Below are 25,504 nucleotides of genomic sequence, written 5' to 3' on the forward strand. Positions count from 1 at the left end.
AAATCAAGTGGGTCGACTGATGCTGGCGCTGCCAAGACACAGCAGATAACCACTGGTGGGGTAGGTATTCGTCCTGGGCCGAATAATCTCACCGCCTCTTTGCACCTGGACAGATGCACGGGGCGAGTGCTGATTTACGGTTGAAGCAAATATCGACGAGGGGTCGACTGGTTGGGATGTCGTCGAAGCGGAGGCGGATGCAGGTTTCGTTTCTGGGAAGGCGAGTCGCGGCTAGTGCGCACTAGCACAGTAAGCGAAACATATGGGGCAAGTGCGTCATGTGTGTAAAGAAGAGGAAATGAACTGTACTGTCTTGTTAGGGGGATGATTGCGGACGTGCACAGGAAGTGCGCTGAAACAAGAAAGAGCCGTGACTGCTTACAACTTGATAATTCCTACAAGACGTGTTTTGATAATTACTGTAAAGAATACTTTCCGGTGAATTTTACTCTCGTGTGCGAGATCATTGGATGTGACCGCAGATCACTGTCATGTGGATCCGCTATAAGCCTCAGGGTCCGGTAAACAGGACCTGCCGTAGCGGGGCGTCAATGAGGCATGCTCACGAATGTACGAAACCATGGTGCAAGATTATGCTGAGATATGCTGGGCAAAGAGTAATAATGGCAGTGCCTTATTGACGTTTCTACGAAAGACGTGGTATCATTTCCTTTTCCCAACTAAAAAACGCCAGTAATGCCTCACAGACTGCTCGGTCACCAATTCAAATATTGGTGTTCGCTTTGAGCAAATATTGTGCGACGTCGTTCCGCTGCCGCGCTATTATGCGATCAGTCAGGACGTCTCCCACTTTCTCGGTAAGTCGCTCCCTCAAATCCTCAAGGTTGGTGGTGCCGTTCGCAATTGGAAGCCGACTCGATGCAGCCACGCTTTCCAGCGCACGTACAAGCATGCCGATCACTCTCTCAGTGTCGTTCCTACTGTTCTCCTCGGCCAGTTTTATCTTGAGTACATCGTCGTTGTAGGCTTTCAGGTTGGGCAGAATTAGCATCTGCACGCCCTCTTGGTGAGTGATAGACATCAGTGCCCGCAAAGCACCATAATGAGTGCCTGGCGACTTGTCTGGATCCATAAACTGCTTCAAGCAAGTCCGCGCAATGCGTGACTTCAAGCCCTGATTCGACGCAGAGCCTTTCTGACATATGCGGCTCAGAAGAGATGCGGCATATGTACGCAGCTCAAAGTGATCGAATTGAGAAGATACGGGTCCATTTGCGCCATTCCTGTTCAATGTTTCAGAAGAGGCATTGGAAGAGGCTTGCGGTGTTGTTGGGCCGAGGTGCCTCCCTGTGCAACACGTCAAAATGGGTGGTACCATATACGCCATATACGGGTCGAGGTAGATGGCCTGGTTGTCCAGGAGGGCTTGCGTGGCCTGCATCATCTGGTGCAACACGAACAAGTTCTTCATATTGTGGGTGACCTTCTCTGCAATAAAGCTCAACAGGTAAGTCGTAAGCTGGTGGATGCCCGGTTCTGTCCGAATGGCTGCAAGCGCAGCATTCTGCCATTCGATGTTGGTCTCATCAGTGAGGGCGCTCGATAGCTTGGCAAACAGCTCCTGTGATTCCTTGGATAGCACGTGTTTCACAAGCGGCTTGACGTTGACATTGTCCAAGCCGTTGGCTGCTGCGAGGTGCGGATTTGCGTTAGGGCCCTTTGGTAACAGGTCGGCGGTGTTTGTGGTCGGGTTCTGCGGTATCGACGGCTGGACTCCTTCTACGGCGAGCCAATGCGCTGGACTGTGTTAGGGACTCGCTGCCTGGTCACTGCAGAAGCATCCTTGATTACATACCTGTGAACGTGATCTCTCGTGGCACCTTCGGCAACGGAGCATTAATGAGCTTCTCAAAGTCGACTTCCTCGTCCTCCACATAGTACAGCGGCTGACCGGGCCCGAGTGAGGCTTCGCCAAAGCGTAGGGGGCGGGTGGATTCGTAGCCGTACAGAGGCTCCACATTCAGCACTTTTAGGGCGTGAGAGATATCGTGTGTGCTCAGTGTTGTCCGTTTCCCGTGTCGCATGAACTTCATAGCCTCTTCCAGGACCTGGGCCAGGCGGAAGTCGACGTCGCGCGCCAGCTCTTCGACCACATTGTCAGCAAGTGAAGCGATGCCGACCGATTCGGCAACATCGCGCACGTTGTCGGGGTTCCAGACTGAGGACATTGCTGGTGGGAGGGCGTGGTGCGAGGTCTGAGTTGTGAGTGGTGGGGCGGGTGGATTTGGAAGACGCCTTGTCTATTGTTTTATTGAATCGGCTGTCTGTACTGGGCCGATGGGAGGGCGGAGAGGGTGTCACTAGACGGGTGATGCAGAACTGGTGCGTGTGACTGCCAGCCCTACAAACTGGTCAAGCACATGTCGGATGTGCGCAGCGACGACGAAACGGTATCTAGCCGCGGAATTGGCTGCCGGGCGGGTGTGATGGCAGTAGGATGTTCTGCCGGGGCTGTTTGGAATGCGACAGTGGAGGGGGGAGGTGGTTGCGCGTGATCGCTGTTTGCGACTGCTGAGTGAGAGCTCAAAGGAAGTCGCGATGGGTGACAGGCGCGTCGGTCTTGGCGCCGCGACGTGCTTAGCGCGACCTCTTCCCCATCTCGTGTCGTGCCTTCACCCAAGCGCAATTCCGCTCATCCGATCTTTGGCACCCATAGCGCTGGCCACCACTTGTGTACGAGGACTGTATTCCATGCTCGCCATCGTCACTGTGCATCCGTCTATTGCTACCGTTTCCTGCCCAGTGGTTAGCTTCACTCCATGAACACAAACAATTTCGCTTCACCGCGTACCCTGAGCCGCGTATGCAATACGATCGGATAGGTTCCGTACTCAAGTCACATGTTCACACTCTTTTGATTCAATGCTGCGGCTCAAAGGCAGCTCCAGCATCTGAGAGTCGGCTATCGACATGTTGCCGTTTATCTACAGCTGCAGACCATAGACCGCCATTTCGACCCTTCGCATAACCAATGACACATCGATCTGGCATTGCGCGTCCTTCCAGACCGGATACGCCATGATCTCCCCAGCGAATCGTACGTTTGCAACTGTAGCTATCCTTTGGTAACACAGAAGGTATTTAGCCTTCCATCGCAGCCACGTTTGTTAGCCGTCATTGGAGTGTCATCTTACAGGCTCTACTAAATCTTTGAGTCCGGGGAAGAGCTTCACCCGCCGATTGTACCCCATGTCAACGAATTCAGAATTTCATTCCTGTCACGGTTATTTGGAACTTAGCCATGCTTAACATCTGCTTTCCCGTCTTCCCGGACGGGCCGTTGCAAAGCGGGTTGCCTCATCAGCTTTCAGACATGTCTGCCAGCAAGGCATACCCCCCTGGCAGCCACTCGCCAGAGTTTTACCGTGGTCTACTTAAAGCAGAAGAAGCACATTAGTATTTCCTCAAGGCACTCTCCAGCTTCTCTCGCCCACACCATCTGACTACTATTCAATTCCTTCTTGAACACAATTCACCACTTTACGTGATCTTCCCATTCGCATCGAATCACACACCCAGTCAAAGCAGTCAACATGGCCATCATGCTAGTGAACACAACTTCGCTCATCGACTTCGACAAGACTCAGAACGCGAGCACTTGGTCCGGTCCAGCGAGTGAAACAATCAACATGCACTCTCAACACCGCTCACGCGATGATCCACCATCACCTCCTCCACAGCCGCCCCCAAGTCCAGCAAGCTGGAACCGCCTACCCTCAGTACGTTGTGTGACCCGAAGACACCCGGGCTTACTGACTTTACGCGAAGCTAGACGCCCTTGCGCCATTGCAAATCTGAACTCTGGGGTAATGATGAGACCCATCGGTGAGTTCTCCACTCTGCCGGGACTGACCACCACTGAACTAAACCTTGCTTGCTTAGGTTCAGCTCTTGTCGCGTTCTTTCGCGCCATGAGTGCTCCTTGCCTCTCACTCAGCGATGTCGCTTCAATTCTCGGCGAGCTTTTCCACAGTCTTCGTGGCGTAATCGGCGTCATCTCATCTTCTACCTTCCACAGATGTCGCAATAATTCATGCGCGCTGTGGCTGGACTGTCAGCACTCTCAGAACACCCGTTCATGTTGAACGTCTGACAGTAATATCATTGGCTTATCGGCGCGTAGTAAACTGCTGATACGGCCTCGGAACCATACAGCCTCCGGTCTTCAACTCTTCCTCAACCACAGGCTACTGACACATGGACTACTTCAATTTTCACTTTGGCAATCTTGTGGGGATACATTTGGACGATCTTTCACCTAATTCGACAGACGACTTCTCTTTCTATGTCTAGCAAATAATTACATCTTCATCTGAAGTTCATCTCCCAATGCTCATCTCGCGATCACCTGAGCCCATTATCTCTCGTTTCCAAGACCGCCATCCTCGTTCCTCACTGCGCCTTAATCTGCTGTCTCCCATTAACAACAGGCAACAAGACCCCCTCATCCCCATCATCATCTGTCCACCTCGCTACCTTGCCCATCCACCCACTAACCGCACCTTCCATCCTCTCCAAGCTCAAATCTGCCCAGCTCAGATTCTTCTTATGCGCCTTCAAGCTCGGGCTCCTTGGCGCAGTCCCGGCCTCAAGCGCTTCAATATCATACTCCTGGTCGTACTCGACTGACGACGCGTGAGAATATGAGCTCGACGTCGCAGAGAAGAACGCGGCGTGCTGCCTGAGCCATTCCGACGAGGTGCGGGGTTGGAGGGCGTGTGGTGGCGAGAGGTATTGTGTTGGGGACGGGGGATAGAGGAAGGGATTTGGCGGTGAATCGATTGCGGCTGGTATGTTGAAGTGTATCGCTGGCGCGGGAGAAGACTTTGACCGCTGATGCTCAGGCTGACGGCGGTGTTTCAACTCCACATGTTCTTCCATTCCTTCCCTCGCCGACGTATTCCCTCGTCCATGCGCATCTCTCCCAGCATACTTCGACGGCTTGTTCACCGGCCTCCTCTCTTCCTTCTCCCCTTCTTTCTTCGCCCTCCACGTGCGCGGCGGAAACGTGAGCAAAAACACGCGCCCCGCCCACGCGAGGCCGATAACCATGACGGTGAAGATCAGCACTTCGAGGCCGTAGGGGAGGTACCAGATCACGTTGCTGGTCGCGTGGCCCGTCATATCGGTGCACTGCGTCGTGTATGCGTGTTGTAATTGGTTCTGCACTGCACGCGGGACGATGGGGTCCGGGTATAGAAAGCCTGGGGGAGAGGGGCGGGGATAGGTGGATTGTCTGATTGACGTCGACAGTGTGGAAGGCGAAGGTGGGTGTGGCACTGGGGAGCGGTGCGGTCGGAGTGAGAGTGAAGACGCTGGAAAATCCGCAGGGAGCGTTGATGTTATTGTGACGAATATCTTTTGTGTATTTTTGGGTAGCGCTGTTAAGGTTAGGCTTGTGAACATGGTGTAGGTTTTAAGCTGCCGGAGCCTGGGAAGGAGTTTTGACGGTTTTGTTGATGTAGTGTTACTGTTGATGCGAGAAGTTCATATAGCGACGGTGATAGATTGATAGACGCTGCACTGTTAAAGTAACGAAGACGCAAGGAGATAAAGCGAAGATGCAATGTTTTCGGCATGTCTCATTCGTGTGAAGATCTTGGGTGAGACAACTCACATGCGAATTCAACGTGCATCAAATATGAATATTGAGACATGGCACAAAGCCAGAACATGTCAGTGATGGGAGTACAAATATCAAGAATAATTTGCATATCTGGACTTGAAGTCCGGAGTACCTGTACGAAAAGCTATTCGCACATCTCAACGTGAAGTCCAAAGCAAGTGAACATTAAAAAACATGCGTATTATGGAAACTATGCTATGACTTTTTCGTACAGCAAACGCCATCCGATGCGCGCTCTATGCTCTGTAGCTCCAGGGTAAATAAATCTAAAGGGTTGCTAAACTTTTGACGAAACATGCTGATGCAATGACGTGCGTACAATGAGTAAACCGGGATATTATGTGAAATATGCATCCGCATCTCGCTCATCGCCTGTTAAAGTTCAAAAACCTTGCCGCCAAGAACAAAATGGCCAGATTGCTCGCAATAAACGCAGCAAAAATGCCCAAATCTCTCCATCGATTGCTAAACGAAAACCCGAGCGGCTCGAAAAACTCGTCGCCGACCTTGTACGCGCAGTACCTGCATACGTTGGTCGCGTTGTCCAGGATGTAGCCCGGCGCGCCGCTGCTGAAGAAATCCGCCATGTATTCACCGCAATTCTGGCCATCGGGCGCGCGGAATTGCTGGTATTCGCCGGGCGTGCATTCGACTTTGCGGCCGTGCAGTTCGGTCACGACCATGCCGCCGATCAGGCGTGTGAAGGGGTTGAGCTCGTAGAGCCAGACGCGCCAGAATTTGGGGATTAGGGGCTTGGGAATCGTAACACCACAGAAGAGGGCAAAGATGATGATGATCTGGTGGAGTTAGTATGTGACGAGTGGGTGGAGGTGATGGGGGCAGACTTACGAAGGGGTTGACGTATGAGGCAATGAAGGGCGTGGGTGTCAATGCCGCAACAGCCTGGCCGAGCGTGACGGAGAAAACCTCGGTGATGAGGACGATGAAGAATTGGTATCCTGCGCGCGAAGAGCTGGAGTTGAGACCGGGGATGTAGTATAGTGGGATAAAGAAGAAGACAGCGCATAGGATGCTGTATGGGCATCTCGGCGATGACCATGGACAGCGCAAAGGGGAATGTCTTGTACGCCTTGCTCATCTGCTCCCGGAAACTGATCATACGGGCAATCGCATACTTGGGCTCGACTTGAGCGAGAATGAGGGCCGGGAGAACGGTGACCTGAAAGATGATGAAAACACGGTACTGGAGCGAAGAGCGAGAGTCGTCGAGCTGCAAGTACATGAGACCGGTAAGTAGAGCGATGATGACATGGTTGAACAAGCGAGTGAAGCCGTAGTTGGGAGTCCTCCAGAAACTGAGGTTCTGGCGGTTGACGACTTGCTTTATCTGGAAGGACATTGGAGTAGCGTATTCCTTCTGCATGACATCTGCGGCCGATGACACGTCGGCGGCACGCTGCTCCTTGATCGCGGCGATTTCGCGCTTGACTTCAGCAAACTCTGGTGAGTCCCGGAAGATGTCTGCCCAGTCCTTGTCTCCGATACGGTGGCTAGAACCAGCACCTATGGCGTCCAGCATCCACTCAGCGGGGTTGGCAGATGGAGGGCAGTCAGCACCGTTCCTGCGGAAGTAATCCAGAAGCACATGCGCATCTTTGCCAATTTCACCAAAGTAGACGCAAGTTCCACCACGCTGAAGAAGCAGTAGGCGGTCGAAGTTCTCGAAAAGGGCGGAGTTCGGTTGATGGATAGTGCACAGAATGGCTTGGCCAGCAGCAGCAAGCTTGCGGAGGAAACGCACGATGTTGAAGGCACTCTGGGAGTCGAGACCAGAAGTAGGTTCGTCCAGGAAGAGGAGTAGTTCAGGCTTGGCGGCAAGCTCGACACCGATGGTTACACGTTTGCGCTGTTCGACGGCGAGACCGGTCTCTGGGTCACCAATGATGGCATCCGCGATATCCTCCATCTCCAACAAAGAGATGACCTCCTCGACGTAAGCGTACTTTTCGGCCTGAGGGGTCTCATACGGTTGACGCAAATCAGCAGAGAAGCGCAGCGCTTCGCGGACAGTTGTGGCAGGCTCGTGAACATCGAGTTGCTCGGCATAGGCAGTTCCACGCTGGAAAGCAATTCCTGGGGTCTTTCCATCCACAAGCTTGTCACCAGAGATGACACCAATGTTCTTGCGGTTGGCCAACACATCGAGAAGCGTAGTCTTTCCAGCACCAGAAGCACCCATGAGCGCGGTAAGTTGGCCAGGTTTGACATAGCCGAAGATGTTTTTCAGCAATCGCAGCTCTCCAGAAGGGACAGGTACGTCATAGCAGAGATCTTCCCATGTAAGGACAGCCTTGGAAGTAATGTTGAGGTCTGAGCTGTCTTCGGTCCGCTCTTCCTTCAAGTTACGCCTATCACGCTTTTCGCGGAGCTTCTCATTTAGTTCCTTAAGCTCCTTGGTCTCCTTGATGAAAAAGGTAACGGTACGGCCACCAGCACCCCATTTGACGAATTCACCAAGGAAGGCGTTGGCGAGGAGGAAAGCGACGATGAGAACGATCATGATGCCCCAATTTCTCCACAAGTCGTTGGAGTCGTACGTGAACGAGGTTTTGATATAGTCGGTACCTGATACTTCAATTGATCCTGCGCGGCTACCGGGCAGAGTACAGACTTGTGCGTTGATGTCATTGTATCCGGGACCATATGGAATCAAAGAGGTACCGGCGCATGTCAGGGTCAGGCGTTTGAATTCGTTCATCATCAGTGCCGAGAAGCCGAGACCTAGCGCGTTGATGTAGAAAATCCATCGCAGCCAAACCTGTTCGGACTGCCATTGAATGATATAACCCGAAGTGAGAACGAAGAGTGTGATGATAGTAGCAGCGAGACGGATGGCAACGTCGAAATCTGGGCACAGACAACCTACTGTTCGGAAAAACAACGTCATGGCCAAGTAGCCTGTGACAATCATCAGGTAGAAAATGAAGAATGCTCCAGCATCTCGGAAGAGGTTCGTCATGAAGTAGACGATGATGGAGAATACCAGGATTTGAGCGGATGAGAACAGCAGGTCGACACCGATCTGGGCGATCCACAGGGCGGAAGGTCGATGAAACGAAAACGCACGATGCTTATTGACAATCGGTCGGCCCAACATGGTCGAAGCAAGTTCAGAGAAGGCCTGGAAAGCGTTGAACAGGAGGGCAATGAAGAGCACACCACCACGGGTGAAAGCGCCATCGCTGGTCTTGGGGAGGTTGAGCCACACGGTACCAGTGATGATGGCAATGACGAGCGAAGTGAACCAGGAGACACCGAGACCAAATTTGTCCTGCCATTTCAGGAGGAATTGGCGTTTAGCAAGAGCCCAAACTTGTAGGTAGAAGGGTATCGAGTAGACGGATTTTTTGGGCGCGTGGCGCTTGCTCTCCGCTACGGCGGTCTGGAAGTCGTCGTACACGTGCTTCTCCTCTGCCATGCGAGCCCGGTATTCTTCCATCTCAGTAGCCAGTTGCGCAGCGTGTTCAGATTTGTTGAAGGCTTCGGCAAGTGCTTCGGGTGTCGAAGGAACGTCCTTCTCGGTCATACCAGGCCTGAACTCTCTCTCAAAGGGGTCTGTGCATCCAGTGAGGTAGTCAGGAGTGGTTTGACGGGGCTTCTCGAGAAAACCGAGACCCTCGAAGTAGGCACGCGCGGTCTTGGCAGGGCCGAAGTACACCTGTCGTCCGCTGTCGATGACTAGGACCTTGTCAAAGCAATTGTAGATGTTTTCGGAAGCCTGGTACAGAGAAACAAAAGTAGTGGTCTTGTAAATGTTGGTCAAAACCCTCAGCGAACGAGCGTAGTCCACCGCAGTCGAAGCATCAAGACCCCTGGTTGAGTTGTCCCAAGACATGAGAGATGCGCCAGTAATCATAGTCTCGGCAATCGACACTCGCTTGCGCTCTCCTCCAGATACTCCGCGGACGAATGGGTTGCCGACAATCGTGTTCCTGGTATGCTCAATGTTGAACATCTTCAACATCAGGTCGATGACCTTCACCTTGAAGTCCTTACGGGAAAGCCCCGCAGGTCGCTTGCCAGGAACCTTGGTTTCGAGCGCAAAATCTAGCGTCTGACCGACTGTCAACGTAGGGTGATGGTTTTCTGGATATCATTGTTAGCATTTCAAGTTGATCGCGTAACGAAGGTGAGAAAACGTACCATCCTCCTCGCAGTACACAGCCTCTCCACGGTATCGCTTCTCGAAGAAATCTGCATCGAAAGGACCGTAGAGTACGTTTCCGTCCACCTTGGTGTATCCATAGCGCTGGTTGCTGATGACTTTCAAGAATGAAGTGCATCCGCTTCCAGGCCTGCCGAGGACCAGGACCATCTCGCCCGGCTTCACCACACCCTTGAAGTCTTTGAGAATGTCAAATTCCTTTCCTTTCTTGCCTTTTCCAAGCAGGCTTGCGACGGTCTCGAAAACATTAAAGAACGATACGAAGGCGTCAGGGAAAGTCTAGCCGTCACGTTAGTCTTGGCTTTGTTGTATACCACTTGCTGATTCCGACTTACTTTTGCATAGTTCTTTACACCACCAATACCAGAAACAGTCAAATTGTCCCAGACAACGCCAATACGCTTCGACTTGATTCCAGCAGCCTCCTGGTCTTCTTGGCCGCCTCGCAATGTCTTCTCGAGGTCGAAAGGCTCGTCCGAGGAGGCGTCTGATGATGCAATAGCACTCTTTTCAACATCTGTGACGGCTTGATCTTTACGGCTGTGCCGACTCTGTACGCGATCCAATCTGCGCGAGACCTGGCTTGTGCGCGACAGCTCCTTGGAGAGCTCTGCAAAGTCTTGCTCAGCCCTGTGCACATTAACTCCTCCTTGGACATCGACGAAGCCCTTCTCATTAAATTGTTGTGTGTTTGGCGCTGCGTCGTTGTCGACTGAAGCTGTGCGGACACTATCGTTGTCATGCTTCACATGCTGTCCCTCTGGGTGGATTGCCTCGTATGTCTTGCCGTCGGATTCCTCGCGAATGGTGGAATGGTTGGAGTTATCCATGGCGCCGGTCGTTGACAGGTGCAGAAAGCACCTAGTGAGTATCTTCCTTCGAATCTATAAGACCGAGAGCGGCCAGGGCAGTATCTGAGACACTACGTCTCGCGGGTGGGTAGCGAGAGGCACTTGAAAGGAACGACAATGTGCACGCAAGCAAAACAAGAACAGAAAGTAATCAGGCGCGAATGACTTGCGCAACAACGGCTAATTAAATAAAAGCAAAAAGGGCGGCTCCGATGTTGCCTTCCGGAGTTAAGATTGGGTGGATCTCCCCAAGATCTCAGAAGGGCTAAGAGCAGAGTTTACGATGGCAGCTAGCGACGGCGTGGTATTCGACCCACACACCGGTAGGGGGAGCACGGTTGTCGGTATCGGCTGTGATTGTAGAACGGACTAGAGCGGACCAGTTTCGGCGGCATTGGCAGCGGAACCCGCGGTGGGCGGATCGGCATCCAAGAAATGCAGCTGTCACCAGCCACCCACGAGCAATCAGATTAATTCCGCTTCTGGCACGTTGCTGCTCCTTGTACTCGGGCGTCAGGTGACGTCAACTCTCAGGCTGGAGCAAACTTCCTTCACAGGCATCGCAAAAACCAGACACAGCTGACACGCGTAACAGCCGTTATCTGTGGTTTCGCAGGAACTTATTGCACCCCCTTCGCAATCCTTTGCGGCGCGCAGATGCGTTCCTAGGGCTGATAGTCGAGGGCCATATCCACTTCAAGTGGGGACAGCGTTTGTCAGCCGCAGCGGTTGGAGACAATTATTCGAGTCATATTGACTCCGACATTGTTCCACATACAGCCATTGTCCCGATGTGAACCCTTCAAATGTCGACCTGCATATCGGACGAACAAAGCAAAGCGATTACTCTGCAGCATGTCTCATGCATTGTCAGGTCAAACCTCCGAGTCACCACCACCTTAACCAAGCACTGCACTCCCTCCGGTGAAGCTTGTAAGCCATGCAGCAAGGGTCTTTGTCTGGCAGGCGCTACGATAGGCATCTGAAACGGATCACTAAACCCCTGATTTCCGTATATGGAAGTCAAGCCGCACCACACATCTTAAGACTCATTCTCACTCATACTAAGTATCGACGGAAAATCGCACTCTTGTGTCTCCGTTCATCTAAAAAAGGGCGCTAGCATCGTCATTTGTTCCTCCTTGCACCACCACGCCGAACATCATTTCGTAATCGGTGAGTGAATCAATTGAAAACGTTGCGGTTGGCCTATATACAGTTACAAAGGAGATTTTCACCGCGCTTACTAGTCCATTCTGGATAAGTTTAGAACACCTTGCTGAGAGACGGTCCGCGACTTCATCGAGTCATACTATTCACAATGAGTTACCGTAAACTATCGATAGGTCTCACAATGGAGACTCCAAAAGCCAACCTGACGTTTTACCCATGTGCAAGATCTTGGCGAAGTCCTGAACAATCCTAGAAGGAAGCCTTTCATCAAGACAACTACAGCAGCATCCTAACAGCGGTTCGACCCGCCACAGAACTACCGGCCTACACTTGATACCAAGCCCATGTTCAACGTTCCAGAAACATCTACCGACGGATTCAAGACCGGACGATGCGATTGCTCCATACAACACACAACACCGGCCCGACATGTACCCGGCCGCATGGTTGACGACATCTCGGTACAATACGACACCGTGTTCAATACGGTGTCCCAAGGTCGCGAACACAAACTCTCAGACTTGCTTGACATCGTCCGTGCAGTAGTATTAACTGCCCCTCATGCTCACCAGATCCCTGCTCGCTGTTGCCTGACATCCCAGGCACCATTCTACACACCCCTCATATCCAAACACAACCACATAACACAACCCATCCCCCAAACCCAATCCCCCTTCCCTTGCCTCTCCAAACCTCTCCTTATCATCCCGCCTACCCCCAGAACTGCACCACGCGACCCCCCTCGAGCAAGCCACAGCCCAACCTCGCCGCGTTTGCGCGCGTGAACAAACCAGCGCTAGCAGTGATGAAGGGGTGTGTCAAGGTACCTCTTTTGCCTCCCGAAAAAGACGACTGAAGGAGTATGTTAGTTGTGACGGTATGTATTGAGCAAAGGCGTTTGAACATGTCCATGTCCATGTCCATGCAAGCAGCACCAAATCTATGAAACTTGATGTATTGCTTAACCCACCGCAAAACCTTGAATCTAGCTTTTCATCGCTCGTATGTAGAAGACAGGAATATCAAGCTCGCATGTTTCGACGGCATCCTCTAGTGAAATGCTCCTTTGTGCAAAAAAAGAATCGCTCGCAAAAAAGTGGATGTAGCATTCTCGCTGATGAGGCACACACTGATGTACACAAAGGAAATTTGATGCTGGTAGATGTCGGTCCAGGGTTTTGTCCCTTTACATATCGTCTTTCGTCGTTCCTCTGCTCTTATCCACACGCTACCGCTTCTCAGCCACATGGGTCCCATTTGATGACGCCAGCGGAGTCTTATCCCTCTCCCCGCCCTGCACACTCCCCTCACCCGCCCGACTCGCCGGCGCGCGTCTCCCAATCCGATTCAACCAGGTCTCAGCACTCTGCACGGTGCCATCAACAACAGTCGTAATCTGGCCCATCATGTCCAGCCCCTCCTTCGCAAACGCCAACATGCGATTCGCGCCTCTGACCGCCTCGCCCTGCTGCGCATCGCCATCCGCCTGCTGGCCCGCGAGTTGCCAGCGCTGCGGAACGCTGAGCAATTGCGTGCGCACAACCTGCGAGGCATTTTGCGGGAGCGCGCCGCCTGTGTAGCGCGACACGGCTTGCACGACGGACTGCAGGGTGGTCCAGATTTCGGAGCTGTATTGCTTGATGCGGTCGGCGATAATGCGGACTTGGGCGTCTTGTTCGCTGTCGACGAGGCCCATTTGCGCCATTGTGCCGTTGAGTTCCTCGTGCGGGGCTTCGACGTCGTGGGGGCGGCGGCGCGCCAGTGCTGCTTCGTACTCTTCGAGGACGAGTTTGAGGGATTTCATTATGGTGTCGATGCGGGTTGTGGCGCTGCGGAGGAGCTTGAGACAGAGTCTGAGTGAGCGGAGGGAGGGTTCGGATAGGGCGACACCGAGACCGGATGTGGTCATGATGAGCTGTGTAGACCATGGTGTTCTTCGGTCGTGCTGCCGCTGCTGCTGATGTGCTGGCTCTTTGCCGTTTGTAGATGCCGGAGCCACAGCAGTCTCCTCATAGTTTGGTGATCGCTGGTCGTCGTATGCAGGCAGCGACTCGGCGAAGGAGGATCGCGAGGTAGCCCTCGTCCGCGAAGCAGCCGCGCCATCATCAATGTCCATGGCGTCATCAGACGGGTTCTCGCGTCGTTGCCGTTTCCGCGACATGTCATCGTCGCCGGCTTCAAGGTCGCTTGGCCGCCTGCCTTGCTCGCCGAGGTACTTGCGGATGTTCTGCTCCATGCCTGTCCTTCTGCCGACTGAAGACACGGTGTTGACCATTGGCGATCCAATGTTGCGCTCAATGAGCTCGGCGCCATACTGGACAAAACGTGGCGTGTAGCCTTTTGTGGTGTTGTATGCTGAGATGGAGCCGTTGATGGTGCCTCCAAGCCATGGGTGGTTTGACGTGAGAAGCGACAGGAGAGGCTCAGGATCAGCGGTCGGTGAGTGGGCGGACAGCGTGACTGATGGCGCAGTTGGCGAGCGTACAAAGTCTGCCGCGACTTAGCATGACTGTCATCAAACGTTGCATTCAAGACATACCTGGATTGCCCAAGCCACTCAGCGCTTCGGCAGCCTGTCTCACATCCGGGTCTTCAATACTGACGCTCATCTCCCTCCTCGCCTTCTCATCCTGCGCACTCCACACACTCGCCGTGTCCATTGGGCTTCCCATGTCTTCAGGCATTCTCGGCAGCCCCTCGGGCACGCGTGGGAACGTCGCACTGTGCAGCGAAGGCAAGTGCCCCCATTGCGCACCGTCGAATTGCGGCCTGGGGCTTATTTCCACCGAGTTGTGCGGGCTATGACGTGGCGCCATGGCGTCTGGCAGGTCGAGCGACCTGATGCCCGGCAGGCGGCCATTGCTCTGTGTCGTGTGCGGAACATGTGTTGGAACCGACGGGAGGTGAAAAGATTCGGGCTCGTGCTGGGCATACGCCGGCGGCGGCGGGCGCTGTTGCTCCTCCTGCATGCTGTCTTCGAGGTCGTGGACCCTTCCGGATGACGACTTTGGCACCCCACGTTCACTTTCCTCCACTCCCAGACCAGCGCGAAAACTATCGCAGTCGCTCGCAAAGTCCGTCGCTCGTGTCGCTATGTCCGCTGCAATCGATAAAGCGTGCAATGCGTCCTCGGAGGGCTGCTCGATGGGGTATGACACTCCGCGGACCTGTCGAGGGCGCTGGTTGCGTGTGACAATGTCTGTAAGGGGTCCCTCGAACGTCAGCTCGACGCTAACATGGTCACGTCAGTAGCGAGTGTCGAGTGCGAGGTCGATTAATCAGTAGAGCAATGGGGATAGCCGTTGGATGTGCCAGCGCAAGACGTGAGGAGGCGGCGGGCAGCGAATTGGCGAAGCGACGACAAAGCCGTGCCTCTCACATGTCAATCTTCCTGTATCACATGCTCGTCAATCCACACCAATCCAACGCCACACATGCGTCTTGGCGCCTCTAAACAGCCGCACAGCGACGCCAAACACATGCCGCTGAGACGATAAGGAATGCCGACTTCATCGAGCAGTTGTTATACGGACGCTGAAGATGCCGCTATGCTGAAGCCTACAAACCGCACACAAAAGCATGCCATTGTCGCGGTACAAGACGTCAGAGTCGGGGTTGGCGCACATGCTTAGTCGCCGCAGATCGCTGCTCTAAACGCTCTCCACGTGCGCATCTTACGTGTGTCAAACCGACCCTGAACATTAATTGACCGTCAAGGCGACCAATTCTGAAGATTGCAGCCGGCGATTGGACCAATATCCTTCTGCTAGAAAGCCGTTAGCACGCACATACTTCAGCTTTCCCGAGGTCCGGCTCGTGACGATGAATAATCGTCAAATACTTCGGATGCATGCATCCCTCGCCTCCGATCGCTCAAAATTATCCGAAAACCACGAGGGCCCCCACATACTCAAAGGAGCAACATTCGAATCGTCTCTCCACTTCGCTGTTTGCTGCACTCCACGTGAGTAGCGACATCGGGCCATGCTTTACAACAGTAATGATATGCTTCAAAATTGGGTATCACAAAACGACCTATCAACTACACAATATTACTCTAATCCATGCCCCGTCAATTCGATGCTCCAGCAAACTTGACAACATTCTTCAACAAATCTGTCCCCGTCTGTTGACACGCGAGAATCAACGCATCGATCCCGGGTATTCGCTCCAGCTCTTTCATCGTCTGTGGTGCCCGCACAACAATCAAACTCAGCGTGCGTTCTGAGATAATGGGAGGTGCATCTACGGGTCGTTGCGCCATTTTGCGCGTCACTAGTTTGCTGAATGCTTGCAGCTTGTTACGCGTGATTCTTGACTGCGGTGTGAGAGGTACTTGGGGCGCTGTTGTGCCTTTCTTCGGTGTGCTGATGGCTTCCGGAGGAGCTATGGAGATGTCTTCGCGCGGTCGAGTCATTTGCTGTAAACGTTGTGAAGCTTCTCGCATTGGACTCTCCGTGCGCTTGCGCTTCAGTTGCGGGGGTAGAAGTGAAGGTGTGTCGCCAAAGTCCAAGGACGGTAAGGACGCGTCCGACTCGTATTGCTCAGTGTCTGCTTCTTCGGCGTTTAGGTTTGTTTCTGCCATGGTGAATGATAGACCAGTATGTAACTGAGGTGTGCGCTGCACTGGACTCCCAAAAGCTGCAGAAGAGTCTGAAGAGTCGTCATCTTGTTTCTGCTTGCGCCTAGGAGATCGGACTGGTGTACTTGTAGGTTCTACTGCAACATGCTGCTCGGATTCAGGATCCGCAGCTATTGCGGAATCCGTAGCCACAGCGGCTACGGGCAGGGGGTCCGAGTCCAAGTACTTTGCAATGACATCTAGCCACGCCTGACCGTAAGTTTCTTGCGTTTTTGCCCCCACGCCTTTGACAGATAGTAGCTGATCTTTGTCTGCTGGCCGCTGCAGAGCAAGCGCGACGAGTACAGTGTTGCTGCTGATTCTGTAAGCCGGAAGGCCTGCTTTCTCAGCAAGCTCGGCTCGACATATGACCAACTCTTGATACAATGCTTGAGATGCCGCATCTGTGAGCTCCTTTGGTATCACTAGAGCTTTGGATTTCGACGTCGCTGGCGATTTCTTCTCTTCCACAGTACCACCCTTCTTAGAAGCGACACTGTCGCTCATTGCAACCCCGAAGAAGGTTTCGGAAGTCATGACAGTTCCGTCCTTGGCTTTACCGTCCAGTCTCAGCGCATTGATTCCTGACATCTTGTATGTCTGGTAAGTTTCCGCGTGCACTGGCAAGGGCGGTGTTGGCTTCATCTGGAGGCGTTTGTAGTTCATACAATGGTAAAGCATGTACCCAGCATATGCATCGCCCGCTGCATAGTTGATCTGATCCGTCGACAGTGGTTTGCTCCAATTACTCGTTCTCACGTCGCCCTTGTACAGCGGATGACCCAGTTGGTCCTCAACGATACGCGCAAGGCTCACCATCTTGGTCGACACATGTTCCGGTTTGTTGCCACCAAACTTGACTAGTCGATATAGATGGCTCAACTCTACTGCACCTCGAGGTGACAATTTGAAGAATCGACGTAAACGCGCAAAATCTGCATGCAAGATGCCGACACCAAGCTTCCCAATGCTCGGATCTTCGATCAGCTTTTTGAGTGACGGCGCAATGATGTCCTGGACCGTCTTTCCGGGGTGCAAGCCAATATGAATCAATCCAATCTTCGACTCCGATGCGATTTGAATGAGTCCGATTTTGTTCTGAAGAGTCTCTTTCTTCCAATCATTCCACGGCCACTCCATATCAAAACCCACAACGGGTTCATTGAGAAATTGCTTCACTATCTTTTCCGAGTCCTCTTTAGTCTTACTGTACAGTATTTCCGGTAACTTGTTGTCGGCATTCTTATACATTCGATAGCTCCACCAGCATTTCTTTGCCGGTCGACTCGAGTCAAAGCCGAGAAGCCTGTAGTGACGGTTGGGCTTGCGTCTTAGGGGGCCTGCAGCTTGTATGCGAGCGGCCATCGAGGCATCTCTTTTGCCTCCTCCTCTGACTTATCTTGAGGTTCTGTCTCGGTCATCGGAAACGGGGTATATAAATTGGACAAAAGTGCAAGAATCAATGACGTCGTGCAAAAGCGAGAGCGGTTGGCGCTGGATCGAGCATAGAGGCCGACGCGAAGAGGCGAAAGCGCGCCAAAACGCGGGGACACGTGCATCACTAGCGTGGGTTCGGCTGCACCTCCACAGCTGTATCTTTCACCTTTATCACAATCATCCGAAGCATCATCAGTTCGAAGTCATGCTATACGCTTTTCTTTTGATGTCCAGTCATTACCAAATCTTCTGTGGATCGGGTCACAATCACCTAGATGAAACTATGAGGAATAGGTCTCATTGTCACTCCACGCAATGTCAACAGAAACACACTTCCTGACCACGCGCACGACTAATGCTCGCTGATCTTCGTCCAATCCCTACAAGGGGCATCTACGAGCAAATTTCACTGATTTCCTCATGTCCATTTTAGGTTTTGCTTGACATACCATAGGCAGCATTGATCCCGGAGCGGATCTATCACAGCCAGAGCGTGACATCGTCCTATCGAATTGGCTCCTCTTGCTACAATTCGTACAGAAATTCCATGGCCCAGACCATATAATCACGATTCCCAAGCCGTTGCCCATTCAATGCACATCATCAATGCGCCGAGCATCGTCCTCGAGTTGCTCCAAGCACATGAACTATTCTGCTGTTAGGCGAATATAGGCAGTCATCTATAGCGCTTTGATGATGGCACTCCAGATTTCGAGTTCATGAAACACGCCACCTCTGTCTCTACATTTCAACGAATGGAAAAAAGCTGACTGTGCCTTTCTGTTGCGTGTTTCGCATGCTTCGACATAGTGTTCACAGCGTCGCACAGGCCGCGTAGTCCTGTCAACGTCTCGAAACATCAGCATCACGTCAAGAGTGGCGTGCGCTCGTCATGAATGGACGCGAAAGTCCGGGCTAGCCTGTCGCGACTTTAACCCCTAGTCTCTTGTTCCGTCTTCAGCATTGTCGTGGTGTACGTTGCCAAGGCAGGTTTAGACGGTCTCAAGCGCTACCCGTTTCAGACACAAGGATGGCCAGCTCAGGCCAGCCCAGGTTCGATCATCATGTCACATCAATGAATCAGTTTGGTGACAGGCGTGCCAAGGTCAAGGCGTTGAAGATGCGCAGACGCGGCCTCTTCGAGTAGCTTATATGGTGACGATGCTGCCTCACTTCCAACGCCACCTCTGCGAGGACATAGCAATTTAATCATTAGATCGCTGGTCGACCATACGTTCTCCTGTGCCTATTCACACATAGAATTCGCCTTCATACAGTACATACATCTTCATCATGTATATCTCTTCTTCAATGGTAGTCGCCGCTTTGGCGAGTTTGGCACATGCGCAAACACCCAAAGGCTTCACTCCCGCCGTCAACACCAAGCTCGAGCTCTTCTTCAACACGACCTCAGTCAGGACGCCGGGCGAACTCCTTCCCAAAGCCACAACAATGGACGAGCCCCGAATCGCCCTTGCGAGCAACAACATGACCGCAGCAGACACATTCATGTTCGTCATGCTCGACCTCGACGTGCCACCTGCACAAGGCAGCACAACCCGCCGCGTCCTGCTGCACGCAATGAACACTGGCTTCAAAGCCACACAGCAAAGGATCAGCGGCTCAGCGACGATTCTGGCATCGAGGCAGCAAGGCCCTGCAATGTATCTTCCTCCTGGCCCTCCAGCAACAGACACAATGGCGCATCGCTATGTACAGCTCCTGTTCAAGGAACCGTCAACACTCAGAGTCCAGGCAACTGACTTTGCGACTACTGATGCTCGGTTCAACTTCGACATTAACAAGTTCATGGCGGATAACAGGCTGGATATGCCAATCGCGGGTAACTTCTTCACGGTGGATGGGCGGGCGAACGCGACGGCTGGAAATGGAGGTGGGAGCGGTGGTGGGAATGGACGGGGACGTGCGACTGGCACTGGTGGAGGCGGTGCAAGGCCGACTACAGTGCCTTTCGAGGGCGCGGCTGAGCGACGGGATGTGTCCCTTGGACTTATAGGAGGTGCTGTTGGACTGGTCATGCTCGCTCTATAAACGTCATCGTTGTGTATCAAAATTTCACGATGCAAAAGAAAAGACGGAAAATTACTCATGTATTGATAGTCGGGAAACATATGAAAAACGTTAAAAGGTCCATGATCCATCCTTCATAGCTCTCTGTTCATTCGCTTAACCCGCCTCTGAGAGAACACTGCTTCTAGTGGTCCTGAAGCTTGTTGAATACGACCAGACCGGCAGTGATGCACAGTGCAAGAATACAGTGTTCTTGAAGAAGAGGTTGTAAATCGCCGGCTACGCCGATGGCAATGATGAGAAGCATCAACCAAGCCAACAACTTGTGAAGCAATTTCTCAATCTTGCTATGACGCAATTTGTAAAAATATCGAGTATTAGCATACCGATTCCGCCACCTCGTGTAGGTCACTCTGTATCCTCCATCTAGCATGGACCAGAGACAACGTATGTAGAATCTTGCTGACATTCGTGGCCAACTCTCGGGTGCGACATGTCGCTTCACCTCTATCAAATCCCAATTGGGTGTGAGACTTCGGGCCTTGTGCCCTGACCCGACCTGACGAAGAGTTCCTGCATCGAGGAAGGAGAAGTTGAGGGCCTCGTACTGTGCGCTCTCGTCTTCGTGATATGCGATAGTGAGCGAGTCGAGACAGAGGCCTAGTATCCAATCTACACATCGCTTCCGATCAGCGCATCCACAGAAAGGACGGCGTGTGTAAAGGCAACAGGCCCAGACTTCGGCCGACAGGGAGATGCGCAACTTGCCAACCTCTTTGAACGTTGTCGGCAACTCAATTCCGAGTCCAGGGGTCGTCAAAAGTTTGCGCTTGAAGTACACGTGCAGAAGCCTCAGTACCTCGTGTTCCATCTCTTGTTTGATCTGCTGACATGACATATGTAGGCCAGCGTAGTCGAACAATGGTGCCGTCTCGATATCCGTAGCATATCCGTAGATCTGATTTCTCAGCTCTGGCGGGAGTGAGAAGAACGAAATTTTGATCGAGTGATATCGTAGTTAAGATAGGATTGGGTTGTTGATTAGTTACTCTCGTCTTTGGTCGTAGGAAGAAACGAAAAGGAACGGTGGTGAGTAGTTATACTAGTCGTGGTCAAGCTTTCGGCAGGCTTCCTCTTGTTTGTTAGGCAGCGGTCTATCGAATAGCTGCGTGTTTGTTGTCTTTCACTCAAGACATTTTAGACTTTTACACCGAAAGTTAGTGCCTTTCATACCTCCATTTGATGAGGGTCTTGGGACCGTCCGCGTGCCAACCAGGCAGCCTCTAGGTCGCCTCGAAACCGAGGAATCTGCATGTTATTGGTGATCCTCCATCTGCGGTCCATCTCACCGCGGATCAATCCGATGTCTTTCACTTCGCTCAGGAAAAAGCCCATTGTGTAGACGGGCCAAGTTCCGATCTATGGATACGAAGTCAGTAGTGTCTCACACACTGTATACATACTAGACTTACATAACAGCTTGACCAGTCATCATCGAGTTCAAATGTATGAAGAACTTCAAGCGCTTTTTGTATCTGCCAAGTACTCTTTGGTAGGGCTTGAGGGAGTCGGGCGTTTTGTAAATCTTGTTGATCTGCAGGTGCCGATTTCGCGTTTGCTTGCTCGAGAAGAAGTGAGATAATGAGCACGTACAGATGGGTTGCTCCGTCATAATACAGCTGTTGACGATGAAAAGCATTGATATCATTCGAGACGCCGACAGGTCCGTTTCCCAAGACAAAAGCTTCCCAATCTTCGATCTCGGCACGAAGTTGCGCCAATTCGGAGCTGGAGCAACTTCCAGGAAGCTGGTATGCCTGCTTCGCCTGTATGGCAAGTCGAAAAAGCGCAACCGGCACACCCAGTACGGGGCTATTTAGACTGTCGGGCTGTTCGGGAAACATTGTGTTCTGCTTCAAGAAATGCTCGGCTTTGCGCCAGAACAGCAGGTCGAACTCTGTCTGCGGATGTTGATCGGACCAGAGCACAGTGGTAGTCAGAAATGATTGGTAGAGTACACTCTCAAGTGCCAGGTGATCAAATGGCTGTAGGGTATGGTTGGGTGCTTCAAAAAGTCGCAGTCTTAAAACGCGCATCGCTGCGTATAGATGCGGAGGAATGTCCGGGTAAGTACTCTTGCCCGCGCACTATTTTTGGTCAGAAATACTGTCAAATTGAGATGGTCGGGTTTCACTTACTCCATGAAGATACAGTAGCATGACTGACATAAGAAATCCATTATAGCTTGCAAGATATCGATTAGTCGCTAGGCTCAAGACATCGGCAAGCCTTCTGATCGACTTCGAATAGTAGTGTAGTGATATGGATTGCATGGCTGGGTTGGTGTCTACATTGTGTATATGTGATGCTGCATTAGCCAAGACGGAGTATCGAAGACTTTCGTCCATGACCATTAGCTCCTGAATCTCTTGAATCCAGCCATCGTGGAAAGCACGATGGCAATTTGGAAGCAGGAGGAAGTGATAGTACTTCTCAATGAAATGACGTGAGATCATAACTTCCAGATCGAGCGTGAGCTTCTTGTGAGCGGCGTTCTCAGATCTCAGGCACACCAATGCGACGCTGTCAGTGCTGCTGTATCGTGACTTTGGATGAGAAGCATATCGACGGTCTACGAGTTGCGTCTCGCCGAGCCACTCGCATTTGCGACCTGAGATTGCACATCTCACGCAATTTGGTCGTCGTTCATCACACTTCTTCCGTCGATTACGGCCTAAGTTGTTAGCGACATTCAAATGTCCAGATGAGCACGACCTACAGCTAATGCAGCCTGTCTTCCCTCTTAGTCTCTGTCGATGTGCTGAGCCACTCATCGCGATGCGGGACGTCGTTCCGAGTTATTGCAAAATCGTCTTGTCACAGTTTGCGTAGCCAGAACTGCAAACATTCACATGTTGTACATTCTGTGGCACCGAGACGGAGTCCACTGATAGTCATACCCTATGAAAATGAGTGTTGTATGACAGACGTCCAGGATGCAGATATGAGAAAGAACGCGCACGGGCTCTCTCGCACTAACGGCAAGTGCTCACGTGGGGTTAGCGCACGCTAGATAAGGCCGTTGAGGGGTTCGCGGGAAGGTGAGCCCGAGCCGTGGAGCTCCATTTCCATACATTTGAACCACTTGTAGATACATGAGCATTCATACCTATAAAGCCAACGAAGAACAGACGGGGCTTCTAGAAACTATGTGTGACAGTCTTGCAGAATTGGAAAAGTATGTTATTTAGATGTCTAAGAAACTCATGTCTTGACCTCATCGGCATTGACGATGCTCCAGTACTTGCTGCTCGACTTGACGCGAAGCCCTTTACCATACTTGATCATGACAAGGAACACCGACGATGCTGCCAGTCCAACGAACGCCGCGCTAATGAAGCAATTCTGGTATCCCAAGTTTCTAAGCCAAGGTGTGATACCATAGTTGACCGCAAAAGACATAGTGTTCCTGATCAAGATGATAGCAACAATCGCGTCTCCACTGATGTCGTGATAGCTGTCGATCATGTAGTTGACACTCAACGTCACACCCACAGTCGAAGTATAGGCTAAGCATCCCATTGCAACAATGAGGCCGAACCAGTGGATACCGTGGGCGGCACCGACACCCCATAGTAGGAGAGAACCGGGCACCATAACCAAACAAGTTGCAAAGGGCCATAGTCGGTGCTCGGCCTCCATAATGCCGTTGTTTTTCCGGGCAAGCTTGACTGTTAGCCAGTCACTCACGCGGCCAGATGTGAGTGCTCCGACTACAACTCCGATGACGCAGGAGATGTATGACAGGCCGACCATTGAAGCCTTGAAATTGTAGGGTGCGCCACCTAAGATGATGGAAGCCGTGGCGTTGAGAATGTTGAACAGGATCAAGTAGGAGCCGTAGCTGAAACCACAGTAAGCAATTACTGGCCAAGCAAGATATGATAGACTGCGCTTTGCGCTCTGGAATAGGTTCTGCTCAGGCATTGGCTGCCATAGTGAGAGTTTCTGGCTGAAGGACTTCGTGACTGTTCCCGCTTGGATACTTGAGGAAGATTGAGGAGATATTGCATGTGCCTTTTCGTGGTCTCCACTATCGATAATTTTGTTTTCTGGGGTTGGACTCGGTGCACTGGGACTTTCAGTTGACTGACGCCGGTAATTTGTCTCTTCCATGAAGAAGAAAAGGAAGATCAAGGTGAATGCGTTGAATATGGCCGGCCCTGATGATTGGTTTACAACGTCAGCATATATTACACACGGGTTAGTGTTTGGACTTTACGCACAGTAAAAGACCCACTGCCAACCCTGGCGCTCCGCGATAAAGCCGCAAATTATGGGTGCAAAGTAATTGCTACCGGCAAGCATGAAAGCGTATATGCCCATAAATGTTCCTCGCTGGTGTGTGAAGTAGATGTCAGTGACCGAGATTTCTGGCAGAGCCTCAATGGGGGCGATGAAGAACCCCATCACAAGGCATCTTGCAAGCCACTCTCCATTACTCTTGACGTAGGCACTGTCAAGATGATTAACCATGAACGGCACATACTAGCTTGCAAATCTTACCTCCAAATGCTGGTTCCGATAGCACCCAGTACGGAAATAAGGTAAACAGGTCGCTTGCCGTATTTCAGGGCGATTGGTTGCCAGAAGAGTAGACCCCAACCGAGTAGGAGGAACACTGTCAAACCACGAAGTGTGCAGTCAGCAACCGTGTCAGCTGCAGCCTACATGCCATTACTTACTATAACCAGTGCCTTCATTGAGCGTCGAGACAGATACGCCCGAGTTCTCCGACAAGGGCACGAGCACCGAATAAACAGTCGAGACAGCCATTCCAGTCATCCATGTATAGCTATTTATACGTTAACTTCGGCACCCGAAATACACCCTGAGCTACTCACAGATTTGAACAGATGGTTGATGTTAGCTTGCGTTTCGGCGACCAATTTAGAGGATCATCTGGATCATTGGATGGTGTCGGGACCAGTACGATATCTCCAGCACCGGCATGGCGAGCTTGGAGTGTATGCTCAAGGTCTACAAGATGCACGGTGCCCTGGAATAGTGGTTGCTTCCGAGTGAGTCGCCATAATCGCAGTATGATCGTGTGCAGATTGTAGCGTGGGATGTATACATTCGAAGGCCCAAAAGAATCCCAGTATTTGACGTCAAAGAGGGGTTGCGAGGCGCTGTACGACACTTCCACCGATACTTATGTTGGATAGGAGGCAGTCTCCCAACCCTGTTCACTCATAAAGCGATCAGGTATCGGCGACTAGGCCCCGAAGATATGGCTGGTGGCGAGGCCTACAGCTACAGCTTATCACGAACCCTAGTTTGCAGTACCCTATCATCATGTTTGTTGAAGCTCGACACGCGACATCCCAACTGATCGAGACTTTGAGGCATCTACGGCTGCTCGCTATCGCGACTCATGTGTCCGAAGTATGGCCTCGCGAACGCGGGGAATCTCACGCTAGAAGATAGGCCGCGCAAATAGATGAGATTGGACGGCCGTCGTGTGGCAGATGAACCAAAGTCCCTTTACGGCTAAT

The 25,504-nt window shown here is 52.1% G+C and overlaps 11 protein-coding genes across 11 annotated transcripts; 2 read left to right on the top strand and 9 right to left on the bottom strand.

Moving 5' to 3' along the window:
* Window positions 1-3: 3 nt before the first annotated feature.
* SNOG_10943 (hypothetical protein) lies at window positions 4-582 on the bottom strand (the record flags this gene model as incomplete). Its single annotated transcript, XM_001801148.1, has 3 exons — window positions 4-231; window positions 383-395; window positions 533-582. 3 exons carry the CDS (start codon window positions 580-582, stop codon window positions 4-6), a joined length of 291 nt encoding a protein of 96 aa, XP_001801200.1.
* Window positions 583-724: 142 nt separating this feature from the next.
* On the bottom strand, window positions 725-2,189 carry SNOG_10944 (hypothetical protein; the record flags this gene model as incomplete). The annotated part of the gene is made up of 2 exons (XM_001801149.1): window positions 725-1,763; window positions 1,813-2,189. 2 exons carry the CDS (start codon window positions 2,187-2,189, stop codon window positions 725-727), a joined length of 1,416 nt encoding a protein of 471 aa, XP_001801201.1.
* Window positions 2,190-2,633: 444 nt separating this feature from the next.
* Window positions 2,634-2,933, bottom strand: SNOG_10945 (hypothetical protein; the record flags this gene model as incomplete). Its single annotated transcript, XM_001801150.1, has 2 exons — window positions 2,634-2,756; window positions 2,862-2,933. The coding sequence occupies 2 exons, from the start codon at window positions 2,931-2,933 to the stop codon at window positions 2,634-2,636; spliced, it is 195 nt and encodes a 64-aa protein (XP_001801202.1).
* Window positions 2,934-3,554: 621 nt separating this feature from the next.
* Window positions 3,555-3,819, top strand: SNOG_10946 (hypothetical protein; the record flags this gene model as incomplete). The annotated part of the gene is made up of 2 exons (XM_001801151.1): window positions 3,555-3,740; window positions 3,790-3,819. 2 exons carry the CDS (start codon window positions 3,555-3,557, stop codon window positions 3,817-3,819), a joined length of 216 nt encoding a protein of 71 aa, XP_001801203.1.
* A 594-nt stretch (window positions 3,820-4,413) lies between these two features.
* On the bottom strand, window positions 4,414-5,427 carry SNOG_10947 (hypothetical protein; the record flags this gene model as incomplete). Its single annotated transcript, XM_001801152.1, has 2 exons — window positions 4,414-4,702; window positions 4,955-5,427. The coding sequence occupies 2 exons, from the start codon at window positions 5,425-5,427 to the stop codon at window positions 4,414-4,416; spliced, it is 762 nt and encodes a 253-aa protein (XP_001801204.1).
* A 585-nt stretch (window positions 5,428-6,012) lies between these two features.
* On the bottom strand, window positions 6,013-10,663 carry SNOG_10948 (hypothetical protein; the record flags this gene model as incomplete). The annotated part of the gene is made up of 5 exons (XM_001801153.1): window positions 6,013-6,444; window positions 6,497-6,606; window positions 6,677-9,730; window positions 9,812-10,112; window positions 10,169-10,663. 5 exons carry the CDS (start codon window positions 10,661-10,663, stop codon window positions 6,013-6,015), a joined length of 4,392 nt encoding a protein of 1,463 aa, XP_001801205.1.
* Window positions 10,664-12,796: 2,133 nt separating this feature from the next.
* Window positions 12,797-15,183, bottom strand: SNOG_10949 (hypothetical protein). Its single transcript, XM_001801154.1, has 2 exons — window positions 14,397-15,183; window positions 12,797-14,347 (listed from the first exon to the last, which is right to left on the bottom strand). The coding sequence occupies exons 1-2, from the start codon at window positions 14,824-14,826 to the stop codon at window positions 13,086-13,088; spliced, it is 1,692 nt and encodes a 563-aa protein (XP_001801206.1). The 5' UTR covers window positions 14,827-15,183; the 3' UTR covers window positions 12,797-13,085.
* A 746-nt stretch (window positions 15,184-15,929) lies between these two features.
* On the bottom strand, window positions 15,930-17,843 carry SNOG_10950 (hypothetical protein; the record flags this gene model as incomplete). The annotated part of the gene is made up of 1 exon (XM_001801155.1): window positions 15,930-17,843. The coding sequence occupies one exon, from the start codon at window positions 17,841-17,843 to the stop codon at window positions 15,930-15,932; it is 1,914 nt and encodes a 637-aa protein (XP_001801207.1).
* Window positions 17,844-19,208: 1,365 nt separating this feature from the next.
* SNOG_10951 (hypothetical protein) lies at window positions 19,209-19,967 on the top strand (the record flags this gene model as incomplete). Its single annotated transcript, XM_001801156.1, has 1 exon — window positions 19,209-19,967. The coding sequence occupies one exon, from the start codon at window positions 19,209-19,211 to the stop codon at window positions 19,965-19,967; it is 759 nt and encodes a 252-aa protein (XP_001801208.1).
* A 163-nt stretch (window positions 19,968-20,130) lies between these two features.
* On the bottom strand, window positions 20,131-22,165 carry SNOG_10952 (hypothetical protein; the record flags this gene model as incomplete). The annotated part of the gene is made up of 5 exons (XM_001801157.1): window positions 20,131-20,293; window positions 20,414-20,904; window positions 21,180-21,365; window positions 21,419-21,991; window positions 22,145-22,165. 5 exons carry the CDS (start codon window positions 22,163-22,165, stop codon window positions 20,131-20,133), a joined length of 1,434 nt encoding a protein of 477 aa, XP_001801209.1.
* A 1,003-nt stretch (window positions 22,166-23,168) lies between these two features.
* Window positions 23,169-25,306, bottom strand: SNOG_10953 (hypothetical protein; the record flags this gene model as incomplete). Its single annotated transcript, XM_001801158.1, has 6 exons — window positions 23,169-24,169; window positions 24,233-24,462; window positions 24,513-24,627; window positions 24,692-24,801; window positions 24,851-25,138; window positions 25,281-25,306. The coding sequence occupies 6 exons, from the start codon at window positions 25,304-25,306 to the stop codon at window positions 23,211-23,213; spliced, it is 1,728 nt and encodes a 575-aa protein (XP_001801210.1). The 3' UTR covers window positions 23,169-23,210.
* Between the last annotated feature and the right edge of the window lie 198 nt (window positions 25,307-25,504).

The sequence above is a fragment of the Parastagonospora nodorum genome (genome assembly GCF_000146915.1).
Source record: "Parastagonospora nodorum SN15 chromosome Unknown scaffold_18, whole genome shotgun sequence".
In the NCBI taxonomy this organism is placed as follows: Eukaryota; Fungi; Ascomycota; class Dothideomycetes; order Pleosporales; family Phaeosphaeriaceae; genus Parastagonospora; species Parastagonospora nodorum.

Coding starts and splice junctions, on each gene's coding strand:
- SNOG_10949 (XM_001801154.1), bottom strand. CDS start 14,826: ATGCAGGAGGAGCAACAGCGCCCGCCGCCGCCGGCGTATGCCCAGCAC. Junction 14,348..14,396: donor GAGTGGCTTGGGCAATCCAG/GTATGTCTTGAA, acceptor AAGTCGCGGCAG/ACTTTGTACGCTCGCCAACT.